This window comes from Lynx rufus, unplaced genomic scaffold (assembly GCF_022079265.1).
Source record: "Lynx rufus isolate CCGP_SWC_20201006 ecotype Redwood Valley unplaced genomic scaffold, mLynRuf1.p SCAF_27, whole genome shotgun sequence".
Classification (NCBI taxonomy): domain Eukaryota; kingdom Metazoa; phylum Chordata; class Mammalia; order Carnivora; family Felidae; genus Lynx; species Lynx rufus.
This window is the reverse complement of record NW_025814842.1, coordinates 7,203,269-7,221,707: the sequence shown is the minus strand read 5'-3', so window position 1 is coordinate 7,221,707 and position 18,439 is coordinate 7,203,269. Positions and strand designations below refer to the sequence as shown.

At 51.6% G+C, this 18,439-nt stretch overlaps 3 protein-coding genes across 6 annotated transcripts; 2 read left to right on the top strand and 1 right to left on the bottom strand.

Moving 5' to 3' along the window:
• Window positions 1–885: 885 nt before the first annotated feature.
• GAL3ST4 (galactose-3-O-sulfotransferase 4) lies at window positions 886–5,367 on the top strand. Its single transcript, XM_047089592.1, has 3 exons — window positions 886–1,011; window positions 1,192–1,495; window positions 3,931–5,367. Exons 1-3 carry the CDS (start codon window positions 887–889, stop codon window positions 4,963–4,965), a joined length of 1,464 nt encoding a protein of 487 aa, XP_046945548.1. The 5' UTR covers window position 886; the 3' UTR covers window positions 4,966–5,367.
• Window positions 5,368–5,601: 234 nt separating this feature from the next.
• TRAPPC14 (trafficking protein particle complex subunit 14) lies at window positions 5,602–10,012 on the top strand. The gene is made up of 11 exons (XM_047089581.1): window positions 5,602–6,233; window positions 6,434–6,529; window positions 6,636–6,765; window positions 6,911–6,997; window positions 7,161–7,281; window positions 7,385–7,532; window positions 7,663–7,745; window positions 7,834–7,997; window positions 8,506–8,660; window positions 8,889–9,082; window positions 9,213–10,012. Exons 1-11 carry the CDS (start codon window positions 5,823–5,825, stop codon window positions 9,364–9,366), a joined length of 1,743 nt encoding a protein of 580 aa, XP_046945537.1. The 5' UTR covers window positions 5,602–5,822; the 3' UTR covers window positions 9,367–10,012.
• A 246-nt stretch (window positions 10,013–10,258) lies between these two features.
• LAMTOR4 (late endosomal/lysosomal adaptor, MAPK and MTOR activator 4) lies at window positions 10,259–13,434 on the bottom strand. 4 transcript variants are annotated; one of them, XM_047089615.1, is made up of 4 exons: window positions 13,332–13,434; window positions 12,778–12,858; window positions 10,963–11,080; window positions 10,259–10,602 (listed from the first exon to the last, which is right to left on the bottom strand). In XM_047089615.1, the coding sequence occupies exons 1-4, from the start codon at window positions 13,332–13,334 to the stop codon at window positions 10,505–10,507; spliced, it is 300 nt and encodes a 99-aa protein (XP_046945571.1). In that variant the 5' UTR covers window positions 13,335–13,434; the 3' UTR covers window positions 10,259–10,504. The 4 variants fall into 4 exon arrangements, with proteins under 4 accessions (XP_046945571.1, XP_046945573.1, XP_046945570.1 ...); XM_047089617.1 differs by lacking the exon at window positions 13,332–13,434 and adding an exon at window positions 13,040–13,315 and having other exon boundaries at window positions 10,259–10,619; XM_047089614.1 differs by lacking the exon at window positions 13,332–13,434 and adding an exon at window positions 13,040–13,127.
• Window positions 13,435–18,439: the final 5,005 nt, after the last annotated feature.

The window sequence follows — 18,439 nt, the reverse complement described above, 5'->3', positions numbered from 1 at the left end:
TTCGTGGGGGAACTCAGAAGCTCAATGTTTGTATCTTTCAGTATCCTTATGTCGCAGAGTTTTTTTCTCTCTCTTTCCAGCTCCACCCTCTCCATCTTCTCTAGGTGCAGAGGGGATTGGAAAGCGGGCACAGGGGTGTTGGGGGGGTCCGGGGATCTGAGCTTCATAAGTCACCCGTCTCCCCCAGCTTTTCATACACTGGGGTCTGCCTTATGCTGAGAACGTTTCAGAAGAGAAAAGAAATGCCCGAGTTTTAACTCCTACTCGTGACAAACTTGCTCCTATAGTTTGACCTCCCTAGGTTCAGCACCCTGTACCTGTCTGACCCTCATTCCCTCCTTATGGCTGCCTTCTTGGCCTCAGAATGGGGCTCTTCATCCCCATCTGTCACAGGCAGAGGAACTCACGAGGAAGCCGGGCGTCCGGCCCATGTCCATCTCACTGTCACATGAGCAGATTGGTCTTTCTCCCCTCCCCTCCCCTCTGAATCCCTGAGGCTCAGGGAGAACTGCAGGTGGGGGTCTGGGGAAACTGGAGACTGATGGCAGAGGAGTACTTGTGGGCCACCTGGAAGATCTGGGTGTAGAGAGCACATGCCCCTCCCGGCAGGCTCCCACTCCTGGTATGAGCTGTAGCAGCAGGAGAGAAAGCTTTACCCTCTCCTTAGACTCCCCTCCTTTCCCCCTCATTTCCCTTCTAGACGCTGACAGAGGCAAAAATCTGCTAACTCAGGGGGCAGACTCAACCAGGGCTGCGAGCAGGCCTGGGGAATGACCCCCCGATCTCCAACCAGCGCCTTCCACGGCTGCACGGCTGTCTCAAGCTGTCTCTGCCTCTGTGCCTGGCCCTTGCCCTGTCCCTCAATAGCATCACCCTTACCTGCCACATGGGCCCTCTGTCTCCTACCAGGACCATGCGCCTCTGGGGGCCTCGGAGCCTGGGGTTGGCTCTGGGAGTCTTCATGACCATCGGATTTGCCCTCCAGCTCTGGGGGGGCCCCTTCCAGAAGAGGTGAGTTCCCATCTTGTCCCAATGCCTGATAGATGTCCCCTATTTGCTCCTCCCCATGCCACCTAGGGCTGTGACTCTTGGTGACTCAGAGGAGGTTCCATGTCCTCTGTCTTTGCTCCACAAGATGCCCACTCACCTGCTGGTGAGGGACAGGAAAATTCCCCTCCCATCTCTCCCCAGGCTACCAGGCCTGCAACTCCGACAGCCCTTGGCCCCATCCCTGGGATCAGCTGTTTCATCCTGCCCACCCCGGCAGCGACTTGTGTTCCTGAAGACGCACAAATCTGGGAGCAGCTCTGTGCTGAACCTGCTTCATCGCTACGGGGACCGACACGGGCTGCGCTTTGCCCTCCCTGCCCGCTACCAGTTCGGCTACCCAAGGCTTTTCCAGGCCTCTCGGGTCAAAGGCTACCGCCCTCAGGGTGGAGGCACCAAGTCCCCCTTCCACATCCTCTGTCATCACATGAGGTTCAACCTGAAAGAGGTGAGGGGCATAGTAGGGGGTGGGTGGGACTGGAGAGAGATGGTCTCAGGCCTGTGGTCAAGACCACCAGGGGAGGAGGCCCCAGGCAAAAGTTGGTCCTCACCCAAAAGTTGGGCATGGGGGTCACAGTGTTTCCTATTCCCCTCTCCTCAGCTGTCTCTTGCCTAGTAGTTTCTGGTAGCCAAAGTCCTGCTTTCTCACATCTGGAGCTTTCTGGTCTCTTTCCTTGGCCAGTTTACCCCACTGGTATCAGTGCCCTGACAACTCTGACCCCCCAGACTCTCCCTCCAGGGGCTTCTTGCTCTTCTTGGCCCTTTCTATTAACACTACCAGGCCCCCTGCTCAGCCACTGCCTTCTGACTACCTTCCTCTGCCAGATATTGAGAATCAGCTCCATGCCAAGCCCTAGCCCGGTCCTGACCCCAGTTCTAAAGGGGAAGGTACGTGCGTGCACTCACGAGCTCATCCATACATACACAGGAACCTGAGAGCTCTCAGACACACAAAATCAATGTGCAAATGACAACATACAGGGAAGGAACTTTTACTGAATACTTACTGAGTGCTGGGTTCTTACCTCACCATCACCTCGCCAGAAAGGCATTATAAGTGTCCCCATTACACAGATGAAGAGGGCAAGTTTCAGAGAGCCTAAGTGACTGGCCTCCTTCATAGAAAGCAGCAGAGCTAGGATCTGAACTTGGGCCCGTCTGCTCCAAAGTCAAAGTGCCTTCCCTGGCATGTGTGCATGCATATGTGTGTTTGTATTTGGAACTATGGGGAGAAGATTCAGCAAAAGAGGTGGAGCTTTCTGTTGAAGTGAGTTTTAAGGAAAGGTTTGACAGAACTCTGTAGTAAGAATATCAGGTATTTAAAAAAAATTTTTTTTAAGTTTATTCATTTTTGAGAAAGAGAGAGACAGAGTGTGAACAGGGGAGGGGCGGAGAGGGAGAGAGGGAGACACAGAACCCAAAGCAGGCTCCAGGCTCTGAGCTTTCAGAACAGAACCCGACGCAGGGCTCAAACTCATGAACTGCGAAATCATAACCTGAGCCAAAGTCGGACGCTTAACTGACTGAGCCACCCAGGTGCCCCTTGAATATCAGGTATTTTAGAGGAAGCAGAACACCAGCAAAGCTGTGGTGGTAGTGGTGGCACGTGTGTAACAGGGGAAATGTGTGTAGGTGGCAGAACCCCAAATGCTCCCATGAAGCCAGAGCTGGAGAAAGCAGCTGAGGAGTATGTGTGGGACCTAAAAGGCAGTGGGGGGGGGGGGGTCACTGCTGGGAGTGACATGATGACAATGAGCTTTCAGGCAGGCTTCTCTGGTTTTTGACCTTCATTGTCATTACCATTCATTGAGTACCATGCGCTCCCACATTCAAGGTAAGCATTAACCCAGATTTGAGATGCAGGAATGATGGCTCTGAGAAGCTCAATAACCTGCCTAAAGTTACACAACTGGTAAATGGCTAATTGGGATTTATTCCAGGTTCACCTGATGCCACAGACTGTTCTTTGCACTGCTCTCCTCTGCCTTCAAAGAGACACTCAGTTCACAGGCGGTGCTCTGCGGGCATGCCCACATTAGCAGAGCAGATTGGAGGTTGTTGTGAGGGGTGTTAGGTTCAGTGATAAGCCGTATTCAGAGGCAGAAACCCTTCAGGGAGCCCAGGAGCTGGGTTCTGATGTGTATGTGCCTGTAGGACCATGCTAGGGAGTGGCTCAGCCCAAGTCTCACCTCCCTTCTTGCTGAGAAGTTGAGTCACATGTCCCAGGCTTCAGGGTAGCAGCCTACCAAGTGTCCATAGCTCCCCAGTGCCCAGTCCAGGGGTGTCCTTTACTTTCTTAGATGCCTAGGAGCCCCAGAAATACCCTGTCTTTCGGCCATCCTGGGGTTGGCCTGCCCACCTGATGCCTATACTTGAGACAGCATTATGGTTGGCCCCTTTCCTCCCTTTTTGCTGCCAGTGACCCACTGGTACTCTGTTAAGAGGCCTGAGGCGAGTTCCTTTCTTGGAACTGTGACCAAGAGTCCCAGGGTAGGCACTTAATAGGTTTTTGTTGGAGAAGTGAACACGAAGTTTGATTCTTAGAGATTTGGTTCTGACCAAAGCCACATAAAAAATCCCAAGGAAATTAATGTTCTCAAGGAGCTTCCCGCGTTCCAGGTTCCTTCATATCCTTATCTCCTGTAACTCCATAATCATTTGGTAAGGTATGATTATCCCCATTTTGCAGATGAGCAAATTGAGTCTTAGAAATGTTAAGTAACTTGCCCAAGATTTGTCAGTTAGTGAAGGAAGATAGGGGTTCCCAGCAGAGCTTTAAGAAGGCGGTTTGAGGAGTCTAGGGAATCAGCCAGCAATGGGCATGCTCTTAGTTTCTTCCTGGTCCACTTCTTTCTCCCTATGCCTGTTTTCTCTCCTCCGCAGGTACTCCAGGTCATGCCCTCTGACAGCTTCTTCTTTTCCATTGTCCGAGACCCAGCAGCTCTGGCCCGCTCTGCTTTCTCCTACTATAAATCCACCTCATCAGCCTTCCGCAAGGCACCATCATTGGCTGCCTTCCTGGCCAATCCTCGAGCCTTCTACCGGCCTGGAGCCCGTGGGGACCACTATGCACGCAACTTACTCTGGTTTGACTTTGGCCTCCCCTTCCCCCCAGAGATGAAGACCAAGAGAGGGAATCCTCATCCCCCTAGAGACCCCAAATCCCCACAGCTGAATGTTTTGCCTTCTGGCGCTGGCCTGAGAGCCCACTATACCCTGGATCCCAGTGCTCTCCTCCATCCTGCTCCTACAGTTGCTGGTGGTCACAGCCAGACATCCAGCCATGCCTCTTTGGATTTGGGGTCTTCATCCTTCATCCAGTGGAGTCTGGCCTGGCTGGACTCTGTCTTTGACCTGGTCTTGGTGGCCGAGTACTTTGATGAGTCACTGGTTCTACTGGCAGATGCCCTGTGCTGGGGTCTAGATGATGTGGTGGGCTTCATGCACAATGCCCAGGCTGGAGGTGAGCAGGGCAGAAGCGCGGTCAGCAGTGGTGGACTGACTGCTGAGGACAGGCAGCTGACTGCACGGGCCCGAGCCTGGAACCACCTGGACTGGGCTCTCTACGTTCATTTCAACCACAGTCTGTGGGCACGGATCAATCAATACGGCCAGAGCCGGCTGGAGAGTGCTGTGGCCGAGCTCCGGGCTCGCCGAGAGGCCCTGGCTAAACATTGTCTAGTGGGGGGTGAGGCTTTAGACCCCAAATATATCACTGACCGTCGATTCCGCCCTTTCCAGTTTGGGTCCGGTAAGGTTTTGGGCTATGTACTTCGGAGTGGACTGAGCCTCCCAGACCAGGAGGAGTGTGAGCGCCTGGCTACCCCTGAGCTACAGTACAAGGACAAGCTAGATGCCAAGCAATTTCCCTCAACAGTCTCTCTGCCCCTTAAGACTTCAAGGCTACTCTCCCCGTAGCCATTAGACTACTAAGTTTTAGCTTAAAAGCAGCTAAGCCACAAGGGCAAACATAATGAGTATGGGGCAGCCAGATGCCGTTTCTGTTTCCCTCTGAAAGCATGTTTGTGCCCTAGACGATGAGTGGAACTTTGCACAGATGTGGGCACCAAGTCCTCCGGCCTGTGTGGAGGAATTCCAGCAGTACCCCTCCCCCCAACTTTGCCCCTTCCCCTTTCCAAACCCCTGGCAGGTCCCCATTGCACTCTCAAAAGTCCCCTGGAGGAGCAAATCATGGAGTAAGCCAGAAATAACTTGGAACTTGTGGGTTGGAATAATGCGTCCATTTCTCTATGAATTATTTGGTTCCAGACTATGCTCATTTAACTGTGAAATGTTTGTGAATGAATAAATAATTTGAACCTTTGACTTGCATTATGTAGGGTGGAAAGGGGGCGGGATGTTCCATCTTCCCGGGAGAAGCGGAGTTGCAGGGGGTCCTTTTAATATTTCTTCTCTAAGAAACCTGTCTTGTCTCCCCTAAAGCCTTCTTACTGCAGCCTAACCCCAGCCGGACCCCGCCTCTCTCCCCAGCGGTCCGGTCACCCACAAATTCCGGGGCCCCGGAGGCCACGCCCCTTCCTTTCCGCTTCCGGTTTCTCTCCAGTCAATCGGCCCAGCAGCCCGGTTCCGGCCCTGCGGGGTCTCGGTTCCGGGTTCGTTGCCCCGGCTCCCGGCCCCGGTCGGTCTCCCGGGCCGGCCCGGCCGCGCACAGCACCCGTCGGGTGTCGGGACTCCCCAGCCCCACCCCAACGGCCCCCTCGCCCTCCGCCGGCCCGGCCCACCTCGCCCCCGGCCCGCGCCGTCCTCGCCGCCCCATGGAGTCCCAGTGTGACTACTCCATGTACTTCCCGGCCGTGCCGCTGCCGCCGCGCGCGGAGCTGGCGGGGGACCCGGGCCGGTACCGGGCGCTGCCCCGGCGCAACCATCTCTACTTGGGGGAGACTGTCCGCTTCCTGCTGGTGCTGCGCTGCCGGGGAGGCGCAGGGTCCGGCGCCGGGGGTGGCGCGGGCTTGGGCTCTCGAGGGGCCTGGGCAGAACTGGCAACGGCCTTGGCCGCCCTGGCCTCGGTCAGCGCCGGAGGCGGGGCGCCCGGGGGTGGTGGCTCCGCAGACCAGGATCCCGAACCCCCAGGGGGCGGGGATCCCGGCGGTGGGCCGTTGTTTCGAGGCTGCAGCCCCCTCCTCACCCACGGCCCGGGTCCTGCTACCTCAGGGGGAGCGACCACGGTGAGGAGCTTGGGGTGACACGGCACAGGGCGGAGGGGCGGTTTGCTGGGCTCCAGAGACAGGAGGGGGATGGACGCTGGGGGCATGAAGGAGGCAGATGAAGGAAGCCAAGAAGAACCGTGTACAGCACATCTTAAAAGGGGACGCTGCAGGCTGCCTCTTTGACTCTCCCGCCCTTTTACCCCTTTCGCAAACACCAGCTGCCTGTGGAGGAACCAATTGTGTCCACAGATGAGGTCATCTTCCCACTCACCGTTTCACTGGATAGACTGCCCCCCGGGACACCTAAGGCCAAGGTAAGATTGACAAGGGGTGGAACTGTTGTCCTACTTCAGACTCCCTTTCTAAGGCAGGGCTGGCTGGCTCTCCTCTTAACTGTGGCCCCGTGTCCCTTGTTCTCAGATTGTAGTGACTGTGTGGAAACGGGAGGTTGAGGCACCAGAGGTCAGAGATCAAGGCTACTTGCGCTTGTTGCAGACCCGATCTCCTGGGGAGACGTTCCGGGGCGAGCAGAGCGCTTTCAAGGCCCAAGGTGGGGAGAATGTAGAGGGGAAATGCTCGAGTCTGAAATTTAGGGGATAGAGTGGAGGGGTGACACTGGCAAGCGCCGGATTAGAACTGTGTTGGGGATGAGGTCTCTGCCCAGCTCATCAGTTCTTGCCTTGGCCCTCCTGCAGTGAGCACCCTGCTGACTCTGCTGCCCCCTCCGGTTCTGAAATGCCGCCAGTTCACTGTGGCTGGAAAACACTTGACCGTGCTCAAGGGTGAGCAGATCTGTGGCTTGGGTCTTGGGTAGCAATAGGGGCATTGACTAGGTGGCAGTTACTCTGGGCACACTGGTGGGGATCGGTCCATTTGGGAGGGGTAAAGTTGGGGTTTGAGGTGTCCCGGTACTCTCAACTGAGCTGACCTGGTTACTTCCAACAGTGCTGAACAGCTCCTCCCAGGAGGAAATTTCCATCTGGGATATCCGGATTCTCCCAAACTTCAACGCTAGTTATCTACCTGTCATGCCTGATGGCTCTGTGCTGCTGGTGGATAATGTCTGGTGAGATCCTGAGGAGGGGCAGGGATGCAAAGTGGGGATGGGGGCAGGGCCAAGAGCTCTGGCAGGAAAAGATCAAGCTGTGTCGCTCTTTCTTCTGAACTAGTCACCAATCTGGGGAAGTCTCCATGGGCTCCTTCTGCCGGCTCCCTGGTACCTCTGGCTGCTTCCCCTGCCCGCTTAGTGCCCTGGAGGAACACAACTTCCTGTTTCAGCTGAGAGGGGGAGAGCAACCCCCTCAAGGGGCCAAGGAGGTGAGTATAGGGGACTGGATGCTCAAGGAAAAGGTTAACAAAAAGCAGTGGGAGGGAAAGGCCAGTGGGCCACAGAAGATGAGAGGGGAACCTCAGGTACACACAATGTTTCCCTTTGTCTCTCCCACAGGGCCTAGAAGTTCCCCTGATTGCTGTGGTTCAGTGGTCCACCCCAAAGCTGCCCTTCACCCAGAGCATCTACACCCACTACCGGTGAGTTTGTGGGACTCCCCGCTAGACACCATCCTGTTCACCTTTGTTTGGCAACACACACCCTTCTTCCCTCTCTCACTGCTTCTAGCCTGCCCAGCATCCGCCTGGACCGCCCATGCTTTGTGATGACTGCTTCTTGTGAGTCCCCCGTTCGAACTTATGAGCGGTTCACTGTCACCTACACACTGCTCAACAATCTCCAAGACTTCCTTGCTGTGAGGCTTGTGTGGACCCCGGAGCATGCACAGGCTGGTAGGTGGGCTGTCAGGCTCTGGGGACTTGTCCCAGAAGAGGAGGGGAAAGGAAGTTATAGAGGTGGGGGGCTTGTGGCAGGCTCCTTTGGCTCTATACCTAGGTGGTCTCCACAGTGTTACAAACGGAGAGATCAGAGAAGCAGTGGGGCAGTGATTTTAAGGACATTGACCCTGGATCTGGGCTCCCTTGTATATTTGATTTCTATCTCTCCCCTTCACTAGCTGTGTGACCTTAGGTAGGTTACTTAATCTCCGAGCCTCACTTCTCTAAAATGGGGGAAATAATATCTCTTAGGATTGTTAATGGTGATCTAATAGTGTAGCATAAGTGAAGTGGTCAGAATAGACTTCAGCACACAGTAAGGATTTGCTATTGTTATTTATAAAGTTCAACAAAAGAGAATATATAAAGACTGTGCTCATGAAAAGCCCTTTGCGAACTGAGAAGTGCTGTACATATGTGTTTACTGGTGGCTGTTTCTGCTCCCCCCCCCCCCCCCCGCCAGGAAAGCAGCTGTGTGAGGAGGAGCGCCGGGCCATGCAGGCAGCCCTGGACTCCATTGTCTGCCACACGCCCCTCAACAATCTAGGCTTTTCCCGGAAGGGCAGTGCGCTCACCTTCAGTGTGGCCTTCCAGGCTCTGAGGACAGGGCTCTTTGAGGTGGGCTGGGGAGGGGCTGGGCTTATGGGTTATGGGAATGTCAGGGTGGGAGGAGTCCAGGCCTCCAGCCTCTGTGGAGGAAACACCACGGATGGCACTGAACAGCGGGGTAGAGGGAAGGGGGAACTTCCATCCAACATTGGCCGGGCAAGTGGGGAACTTGATTTGAAAGGAGCCTCGGGGCCTGGAGGCTGAGCTGGAATGCTGACCTGTGTCTCCCCGCCCCAGCTGAGCCAGCACATGAAACTGAAGCTGCAGTTCACCGCCAGTGTGTCCCACCCTCCGCCCGAGGCCCGGCCCCTGTCTCGAAAGAGCAGCCCCAGCAGCCCTGCTGTCCGGGACCTGGTAGAGAGACACCAGGCTAGCTTAGGCCGCTCTCAGTCGTTTTCTCACCAACAGCCCTCCCGGAGCCACCTCATGAGGTATGGAAGCGGTGGGGGGGGGGGGGGGGGGGGGGTGGGCACCGGACTGTGGAGAGGCCAGAGTTGGAGGGGGAACAGGAAAGGGTCCTGGGGCCCAACCAGAGCCCACAGCCTCTGCCTTCCCCCCCAGGTCAGGCAGCGTGATGGAGCGCAGGGCCATCACACCTCCTGTGGCCTCCCCCGTGGGCCGCCCCCTCTACCTGCCTCCGGACAAGGCTGTGCTTTCTCTGGACAAGATTGCCAAGCGCGAGTGCAAGGTCCTGGTGGTGGAGCCTGTCAAGTAGCACCCTGCCGGCTCTCCTCCCTCTTACGCTCCCAGAAACCGAAAGCCCCCTGGAGGGGGCCCTTGCTCCAGACTGTGCCTCCCCTGGGATGCCTCCCACCATGGATGAGGAGGCCCAAGAGGGCCGCCTGTCTGTGTCTGCTGATGAGGGACAGGGAAGAAGCTGTGAAATGGGCGGGTATGGCTGCAGCACTAAGCCAACAGTATTTCCCCGGCTCCCTGGGGGGGGCTGGCCCCACCCCAAGGCCAGGGGCAAGGGCTCCGAGAGCTCCCTTGCCCCCCTCCCGCCCAGTACCCTGGTTCTAAGTTTACAAAGTGTATTCCTTGTTCCTATTAAGTTGTCTCTCCTGACTCTGACACCCTCCCTCCCACCCACCTGCAGGGCTGAGATTAGAGGGTGGTGATGGCAAAGGGACCCTGACAATGGCCCTCCTGTCTCAGGGGTGAGGGGGGATAGCCAGGTGGCCTCCTCCTGCCCCTCATGTTTACGTTTGTGGCCTGAAGCACTTTAAGTTGTGTGGGGGTTTTTTCTTTCTTTGTTTCTTCTTTTTTTTTTTTTTTAATCTCTCTGTTCCTGTAACTTATTCTCCAACTACTGCTTCCAACTGAAATAAGACTATTAAATGCCTGTTCAGGAGGGAGAAGAATGACCTGCATTTGTGTGTTGGTGGCAGGAGCAGAGATCCCAGGGGCTCAGAACGGTTCCCTTCAGTAGGCACACAAATAGCTCCCTTCCTATCGTACTATTCTCCGACTGCCAGTTTTATATGCCCAGGTGCCTTGCCGCCCCCCCACCCCACCCCGTGTCAACACACGACTGTCTCCCTAGAAGATGGAAGACTGACTCAGGGTGTAACCTCCCTCACCCCCCATCGTACACACATCCCTAGGCCTGGGAGCATCAAACTCATGTTTATTAGGAGGGAGGGAGGGAAGAGGGAGATCCCCTTGCCCTCACTCTCCTTGACACAGTGCAAAGTCCCCAAGCCTCTGCCCTTCCAGGTAGGGGTGGGGCAGTGGGTGAGCAGAAAGCCTTAGTTCTAGCAGCAAGCCAAGAAAGAGGTGGAGGAGGTTTGCGTCTTCCTCATCACAGAGGCTCATGGACCCAATCCACCTCTGCCCCTTGCCCTCTGGCAGGCTCAGACGTCAACAGGCTCCCGGCCTCGGTTCTGCCTCTTCACCACAAATACCCTCTGTCCTGACACGGTCACCAGCAGCGTGTGTTCTCCAAAGACCACTGGAGAGGAGACACACCTTCCCCCACCCGGGGGAGGGAAGGGAGCACAGAGTTAGTGGGGTACAATGGCCTCTACAGGGCACGCAAACCGGTGGGATCAAAAGCCAAAGGCATGTGATAGTTCAAGGCTCAGAGATTTGAAGACAGGAGGGCTTCATTAAATCCCCTTCCTTCTCCTGGTTTCTCCTGATTGCAGGAGTGAATCCCAAATGGAAGAAAGTGGCCAGAACCAGGGATCTCAGAGAGAGATGGTGAGAGATTGGCAGGAGACAAATTTTTTTTTCCCCAAGAAAAGAAGCCTCTGGGAGCAACCCCCACCCCCTCCCATCACCACCATTAGGGGCAGGGGCTGAGGCTCACCCGATAGGCGCTTGAAGGGTATGTTCGTGCTGTGGTGCAACCGGAAGCCACAGGCCGTGCTGACCAGCTCAGAGATAGCACTGGCTGCCTGCTCATCATTCTCTAGATCCCCAGATGACTGCATGCAGATGGAGGAAGGAGGGCAGAAATTAGGAAACAGAACCGGGAAAGAATTCCAAGAACAGTCACTTTGGCTCTCGCACTTGTAATTCTACCTCTTAACTTTACGGTACTCCTAAGGATACCCCCATTTTTGGAAAAAAACAAACCTGAAATTTTCCTCTGCCCCTCTTGATGCCATCCTGTTTCTCATTCTTACAACATGGGCCTTCCCCCAGTGAGCACGGACTCTCATTCATTTCTTTACTGACCATTTTTTCCTAATCCCTGAAACTTGATTTCTCCCTGTGTCCCCACTTATTGATAAATCCACATTCTCAAACATCTGTGCCCGCCCACTACTGACTGGTTCAAGGCTCTGTCTTTTCCTCAGTCTTTCCTCTGGTTGCCCTGTCTGTAGAATCTGAAACATACACATCCTCTTTGTCCCTGAGGCCTGCCCTACTACCTAGCCCTTGGGTAATGATGTGACAGCGGCCCAGGCTTCCTCTTTTCTGGTGCTTGTCTCAACTTCCTCTCCTAACGTCCTCAACATGGGCCTCCCAATTAGATTAAGTTCAGTGCCCTTTGCTCTCTGTGACATTCTGTACCTCAGTATCCTCATCTGTAAATTGGGACAAGTTCCTATTTATGGGCTCATGGTGAGGATTATGTTGAGATATCACTGGTGAGAGGCTTAGAACAGCTCCTAGCAGTATATACTAACTGCTCTTACTCTGTTTCTAACCAATGTCTAAAGTCAAGTCACCAAAATTCCCCTTAGTTCACCCCCTCCCCAATCAACTTCCTTTCTTAATTTCCTAGCTGCCATGGTGCCATCATTCTAGACTTGGGTTCACTGTCTTACTAGACAGAAAAGTATCTCTATTACCTGTCTCTAGTCATTGCCACGATATATTGATTCTTCCTTTAAAATTTCCTCTCTCCTTGCTCTTCACTGCCACCAGACCCATCTCAGACCTAGATTTTCAAAGCAGCCCTCACCACTTCTGAATCTCGCCCTTTCCCGTCTATCTTCACACCTAATAGAAAAATCTTGCTTAACTATTTCATCAGCTCACGTTTCTGTTCAAAGCTCCTATCACCCTCAAGATTAACATAAATGTGCTAATCCAGCCTTGAAAGTCCTCCACAGTCAGATCTTTCCTTACCATATTCTCTTCTTCCAAACCTTTCCAAATCTCTTCAACACGAACCTACCACTCCTACCCTGAGTACTCTCCTTTTCTGCCTGTTCACAACCATCCATCCTTTTAAGACCAGCTGAATTCTCACCTCCTCCAAGAAAGTCTCCTTGTCATAATGTAAGTTATAACAGCTTTTAACCTTAAGCCTTGTCTCTCCAGCTACATTAAAAACTTCTAGAGAGCTAACACTGTATTGTACTACGGAACAAACAAAATACAAAGGATCTTGAGTAAATACCAAAAAAAAAACATATTCGAGAATAACGTGGGTAATATCAGTTATCAACAAACCTATAACTAGTTGTCTGAAAAGATAGTAAACTTCCACCTCAGAAGTTCCCAGACTGATTCCAGAGATTTTATTTGATTAGTTACCAAAAGCTTACTATGTGCCAGGCATGATAGCTAACAGTGAGAGTGGAGACAAATTAGGCTAAACTTGGCGATGTTAAAAGGGATCACTGGGCCCTGTGTCCTTGGGGGACCCCCGCCCTTGCCCAGAACGCACCGCCAGCACTGCGCCTTCACTCAAAACCAGGTAGCCGAGCTGGTCTGGGATTCTCTCCAGCCCCTGGGTCAGTGCAGAAGTCTAGTGGGTAAAGTTGCAATTGGTGAGAAGCATGCCAAGGATGGCCCTCGATGCCCTTCATTTGCAAACCCATGTCTCTCGTAACAGTGCCCCCCAGATCTTTCCCCAGCCAGGGTCCTTCCAGACCCTCTCCCCTCTACAGAGCCTTCAACACAGAGCCTGAGGTTCCCATCTTCCTCACCCTCTGATCCTGGGCTCCCTTGGCCTCAGCAGCCCCATCGGCCCGCCCCATCTCCAATTCTCCTAGTGGCCCACCCCTCCCCCGCCGACTACTCGCCAGCGTCCGTACACCCTCCCACAGATCCCTCCTCAGCCCTCTACGTCGCCTCCCCTCCCATCTCCATTCTCTCTGCGTCCCGGGGTGGACAGGAGGTAAGGGCTGAGTGCGGGCTCAAAAGGGGGCAACCAAAGAGATTGGGGAACAGGGATGCGGAACCCCTGGCGCGTACTCCCGCGCATGCGTTCTCACTCACCATCGCAGCCTTAGGTGCTGGGGGCGCTCCCTTTCAGATAGGTAGCTTCCGGCTCCAGACCCAGGTCACGTGCCTTCTCCAGGCGGTCCCCTCCAGCCTTGCGCCTCCGGACTTTAGCTCCGCCCCCAAAGCGCGGATTGGAACATGACTACATCATCAGCCTTAATCTGCCAGTGAGGAGCGCCGCTTCCGAGAGACGCAAGCGGATTGGTCGCAGGTCCGCGTTAAATACCCATCTCCCAGCCCCTCAGCCGCAGAGTTCGAGGACAGGGGGCGTGTCGGTGGGTGGGGGCGGGGCCGGAGGGAGGAGGGCGGGCTGAGGGTGTGCGCCTGCGCGCAGAGGGCTCGGCGTTTTCCATGAGCTGGGGTTGCACTTGAGAGTGTGACAGCGAGTGAGAGAATAAAGTGAAATGCAGAGTGAAGAGCTATTCAAATGCTATTTTTATACCTACTCCAGGCAGCTCTCTGTTTAAGACAGGGGTTTGTTCCCAAAGCGGCTTTTCCTCCTGGGATTCTGTGAGGAACGGTGTGATGGTGAGTTGAGTCCCCCGCCTCCTCCCCTCAGGCAAAGCAGTCGTGGTGCTGTCTTGTCTAGTATGTGCCAGGAAACATTAGCAACAGTACTTTGAAGTCACTTTTTAATACATGAGTGTCACATCGAAAGTTTTTGTTTTAATATAAATAGTTTCTGGGCCCGCAATACTAATGTGACCGAGAAAGTGCTGGTGAAGTAAAATGAAGGATGATTCTAGAAATAAGTACTTTTTGGTGATAAGATGGGGGAATTGGCGCCCTCGGTGCGTTGCTGATGGGGCTGTGAAATGATGCCACTTCTATGGAAAACCCATCAACGGTTCCTGGAAAAGCCAAATACAGAGTTAGTTCCATGAGCAGTTCCACTCCTAGATGGATACCTAGGAGACTTGAAAACATGTCCACGCAAAAACTTGCACACAAATACTCTTAATAACCTAAAGATGGAAACCACGCAAATATCCATAAACTGAACAACAGAGAAATAAAATGTGGCGTATCCATGCAGTGGACTCTCATGCAGCCATAAAAAGGAATGACGTATTGGTAAATCCTACAGCATGGATAAACTTTGGAAACATGAACCTGAGTGAAAGCAATCAGATACACGAGGCCACATAGAGTATTTTGCTGTTTATGCGAAATGTCTAGACGAGGCAAATCCGTAGAAACAAGAAGATTAGAGGTTGCCAGGGGCAGAGGGGAGAGAAATGGGGGGGGGGGTGACTGCTACTTGGTGATGGAAATGTTCTGGAATGATAGAGTGATGGTGGTTCCGCAGTCTGAATGTAATAAAACTGAATTGTGCACTTTATTTTTTAAAATATTTATTTATTTTGAGAGAGTGAGCAAGTGGGGGAGGGACAGAGAGAGAGAGAGAGAGAGAGAGAGAATCCCAAGCAGGATCCACACTGTCAGCACGGAGCCTGATGTGGGGATCAAACTCATGAACTGTGAGATCATGATCTGAGCTGGATCGGGTGCCCCTGATTTGTACACTTTAAAATGGTGAATATTAGAGTATGTGAATTGCATCTCAATAAAATAAAACTAAGTACTGTTACTTGAGGAGAAGGTTAATTAGAGAAGATGGATGCATTTTATTTAAAACGAGGTATGTTTAGAGGAGCCTTGGTGGCTCAGTTGAATTTCCAACCCTTGATTTCAGCTCAGGTCAGGATCCCAAGGTTGTGGAATTGAGCCCTGTGCTGAATGTGGAGCCTGCTTAAGATTCTCCCTCTGCCCCTCTCCCCTACTCTCACTAAAATAAAATAAAATAAAATAAAATAAAATAAAATATGTATAACAAAATTTAAATTGGGAGGAGGGTGTAAAGAGACAAAGTTATGTGGAGATGCTTAATTTGCAAAGGCTTCCCTTGGCCTTAGATATTGACAATACTTCGTAGTGTCATTTTCTTTAACTTACTGTTCAGGGCATTTTCATCCATACGCTTACTTCTCCCTCTCATTAACCACCCCGTAATAGTGTCTCTATTTTGCAGATGAGGAAGTGCAAATTTAAGAGAGGTTGAGCCCTGCTCACAGGCACCCAAGTGGGCAAGTGGCAGAGCCAGATTCCAGTCTAAGTTTGCTGACACTGAGTCTGATGCTTTTCTATTACTCCATTGGCCAACTATGTTTATTGTTATTTTTTAAAGCTACATTTAACTTTACCACAGAAATTCCCTATTTTCCTTTTTCTTGATGCAGAGAAGCCCCTCGCAAAACAATGTTCATCAGCCATCATCAGAATTGTTTCATTTTCACAAATCATACTACCCATGTAGAGAGCAAAGTTTCTCGTTCTTTCATTCAACCAATGTTTATTGAGCACCTTCTGTGTACTAGACACTCTTCTTGGAATTGGAGATACGGCAGTGAATAAAAACGATTTTTTGGGGACACCTGGGTGGCTCAGGCATCCGACTTCGGCTCAGGTCATGATCTCACAGTTTGTGGCTTCAAGCCCCACCTTGGGCTGTGTGCTGACAGCTCCAAGCCTGGATGGAGCCTGCTTCAAATTCTGTGTCTCCCTCTTTCTCTACCCCTCCTATGCTCGTACTCTTTCTCTCAAAAATAAATAAACATTAAAAAATTAAATTAAAAAGATATTTTGTATTGTTTTCAAGAAGCTGTGAGGGAGAGGGTGAGCCAGATAATGAGTAAGAAGATGTTAAGTTATCAAGAAGTGCTATGAGGAAAAATAAAGCAGGCTTCCATTTCCATTCAGTTCAAAAAACATGAAAAACAAAATAATGTATTATTTAGGGATTTATCTATTATCTAGCCACCTATCTCAAAATGATAAAGATCAAGGGAATGATTTTTATTTTTATTTAAAAAAATGTTTTTAATGTTTTATTTATTTTTGAGAGAGAGAAATAGAGTATGAGCAGGGAAGGGGCAGATAGAGAGAGGGAGGGAGACAGAATCCACGAAGCAGGCTCCAGGTTCTGAGCTGTTAGCACAGAGCTTGATGTGGGGCTCGAACCCATGAACCATGAGATCATGACCTGAGCCAAAGTCGGATGCTTAATCAACTGAGCCACCCAGGCACCTCTCAAGGGAATGATTTTTAAAACTGGAATAATGGTTACTTCTGGAATAGAGAAGGGGATGGGATAGAAAGAGACACAAAAGGTTTCAAATTCATATATTGATCCCCAAATTAATATATTGACCCTGATCCCATTTTGATGATATTTGGAGGTAGGGATATTGGGAAGTGCTTATGTCATGAGAGTGGTACCCTCTTGAATGGGATTAATGCCCTTTTAAGATATACCCCAGAGACCCCTCCCCCCTTTTGCTATGTGAGCACACAGCACAGATGGCAGTCTATGAAGCAGGAAGCAGGCCTCCACCAGACTGTAGGATCTGCTAGTGCCTTGATCTTGGATTCCTAGTCTCTAGAACTGTGAGAAATAAATGTTGTTGCTTATAAACCACCCAGTTCTGTATATTCAGCTCTATTGCAACCAGAATGGACTATGGCGGTAATATTCTATTTCTTAGGTTCTAAGTCTCTGTTTCTGTGTCCTCTGTGTGTGTGTGTGTGTGTGTGTGTGTGTGTGTATACACACTTTTTAAAAATTTTTAATGTTTATTTATTTTTGAGAGAGCACAAGTTGGGGACGGGCAGAGAGAGAGGAAGATACAGAATCCAAAGTGGACTCCAGGCTCTGAGCTGTTAGCACAGAGCCCGATGCCGGGCCCCGAACCTGCAAACCATAAGATCATGACCTGAGCCGGGGTGCCTGGGTGGCTCAGTCGGTTAAGCATCCATCTTCAGCCCAGGTCACGATCTCACGGTCCGTGAGTTCGAGCCCCACGTCAGGCTCTGGGCTGATGGCTTAGAGCCTGGAGGCTGCTTCTGATTCTGTGTCTCCCTCTCTCTCTGCCTCTCCCCCGTTCATGCTCTGTCTCTCTCTGTCTCAAAAAATAAACGTAAAAAAAAAAAAAGATCATGACCTGAGCCAAAGTTGGCCGCTCAACCAACTGAGTCACCCAGGTGCCCCCATACACACTTTTTAATACATAAGACCTATTACCCAGGCGCCCCACTTCCTTCTGGTTTTAGAGACTTTTTTTTTGGCCTCACGGTCTCTTAATTCTGCTCTGTACCCTTCCATGGTACTTTCTTCTTTTGGAAAGGAGGGAACAAATCCTGAGATGTAAAATGTTTATACCCAGCTGTTTCCAAATAATCTCAGACCTTCCTCTCTCTGCCTGGAAACCACATGTTCCTTTATTTACCCCCAACTGGACCCCTCCCAACACACATACTTTATCCCACCAGGATCTAAGTGGCTCCCATTTCTAGTCTAATGCTTACTACACTTCACTGCTACTCTTTGTTTACCTGCCTAGCTCACTTACAAGCTGAGCAGCATGGGGTCAGGTCTTTGATGTTTTCAACATGTTATTCCCAAAGCATATGACTATTACCCTGCAGTCTTTAAAAAGTGCTGGTTGAGGGGCGCCTGGGTGGCGCAGTCGGTTAAGCGTCCGACTTCAGCCAGGTCACGATCTCGCGCTCCGCGAGTTCGAGCCCCGCGTCAGGCTCTGGGCTGATGGCTCAGAGCCTGGAGCCTGCTTCCGATTCTGTGTTTCCCTCTCTCTCTGCCCCTCCCCCGTTCATGCTCTGTCTCTCTCTGTCCCAAAAATAAATAAACGTTGGAAAAAAAAAAAAATTAAAAAAAAAAAAAAGTGCTGGTTGAATGGTTGTGCCAGGGTTAAGATCCAGGAAGAATAGAGTTGGGGTTTGGAAGTCTGTTGATGGTTATATATAATACATAACATATTTTAAAATATTTTATTTCTTAAAATCCCTTTCCCTTCTCTCTGTAGAGATAGAGATTTATTTTAAGGAATCTCAAGCAAATCACACTGGCAAGTAGGAAATCTGTAGGGTGGGCCAGCAGGAAGAGTTGATGTTGCACCTTGAGTCTGAAACCTGCAGGACACAAGGCTAGAACTCGGGGGTTTTATGTTATTACAGGAATTCTGGAGAATTCCTTCTTTTCTGAAAAAGCTTGATCTTTTCTTATAAGGTCTTCAATTGATTGGGTA

What these genes read in the sequence shown, in the direction of transcription:
- LAMTOR4 (XM_047089614.1), bottom strand. Translation starts at nt 13,090, where the DNA reads ATGGGGCGGGCCGATGGGGCTGCTGAGGCCAAGGGAGCCCAGGATCAG. An exon ending in AGGGAGCCCAGGATCAGAGG is followed by an intron (nt 12,859 to 13,039) that starts GTGAGGAAGATG and finishes TTTACCCACTAG; the next exon opens with ACTTCTGCACTGACCCAGGG. An exon ending in ACCCTTCAAGCGCCTATCGG is followed by an intron (nt 10,603 to 10,962) that starts GTGAGCCTCAGC and finishes TCTCCTCTCCAG; the next exon opens with TGGTCTTTGGAGAACACACG.
- TRAPPC14 (XM_047089581.1), top strand. Translation starts at nt 5,823, where the DNA reads ATGGAGTCCCAGTGTGACTACTCCATGTACTTCCCGGCCGTGCCGCTG. An exon ending in GAGCGCTTTCAAGGCCCAAG is followed by an intron (nt 6,766 to 6,910) that starts GTGGGGAGAATG and finishes GCCCTCCTGCAG; the next exon opens with TGAGCACCCTGCTGACTCTG. An exon ending in CTGCTGGTGGATAATGTCTG is followed by an intron (nt 7,282 to 7,384) that starts GTGAGATCCTGA and finishes CTTCTGAACTAG; the next exon opens with TCACCAATCTGGGGAAGTCT.
- GAL3ST4 (XM_047089592.1), top strand. Translation starts at nt 887, where the DNA reads ATGGGCCCTCTGTCTCCTACCAGGACCATGCGCCTCTGGGGGCCTCGG. An exon ending in GGGGGCCCCTTCCAGAAGAG is followed by an intron (nt 1,012 to 1,191) that starts GTGAGTTCCCAT and finishes ATCTCTCCCCAG; the next exon opens with GCTACCAGGCCTGCAACTCC. An exon ending in TGAGGTTCAACCTGAAAGAG is followed by an intron (nt 1,496 to 3,930) that starts GTGAGGGGCATA and finishes TCTCCTCCGCAG; the next exon opens with GTACTCCAGGTCATGCCCTC.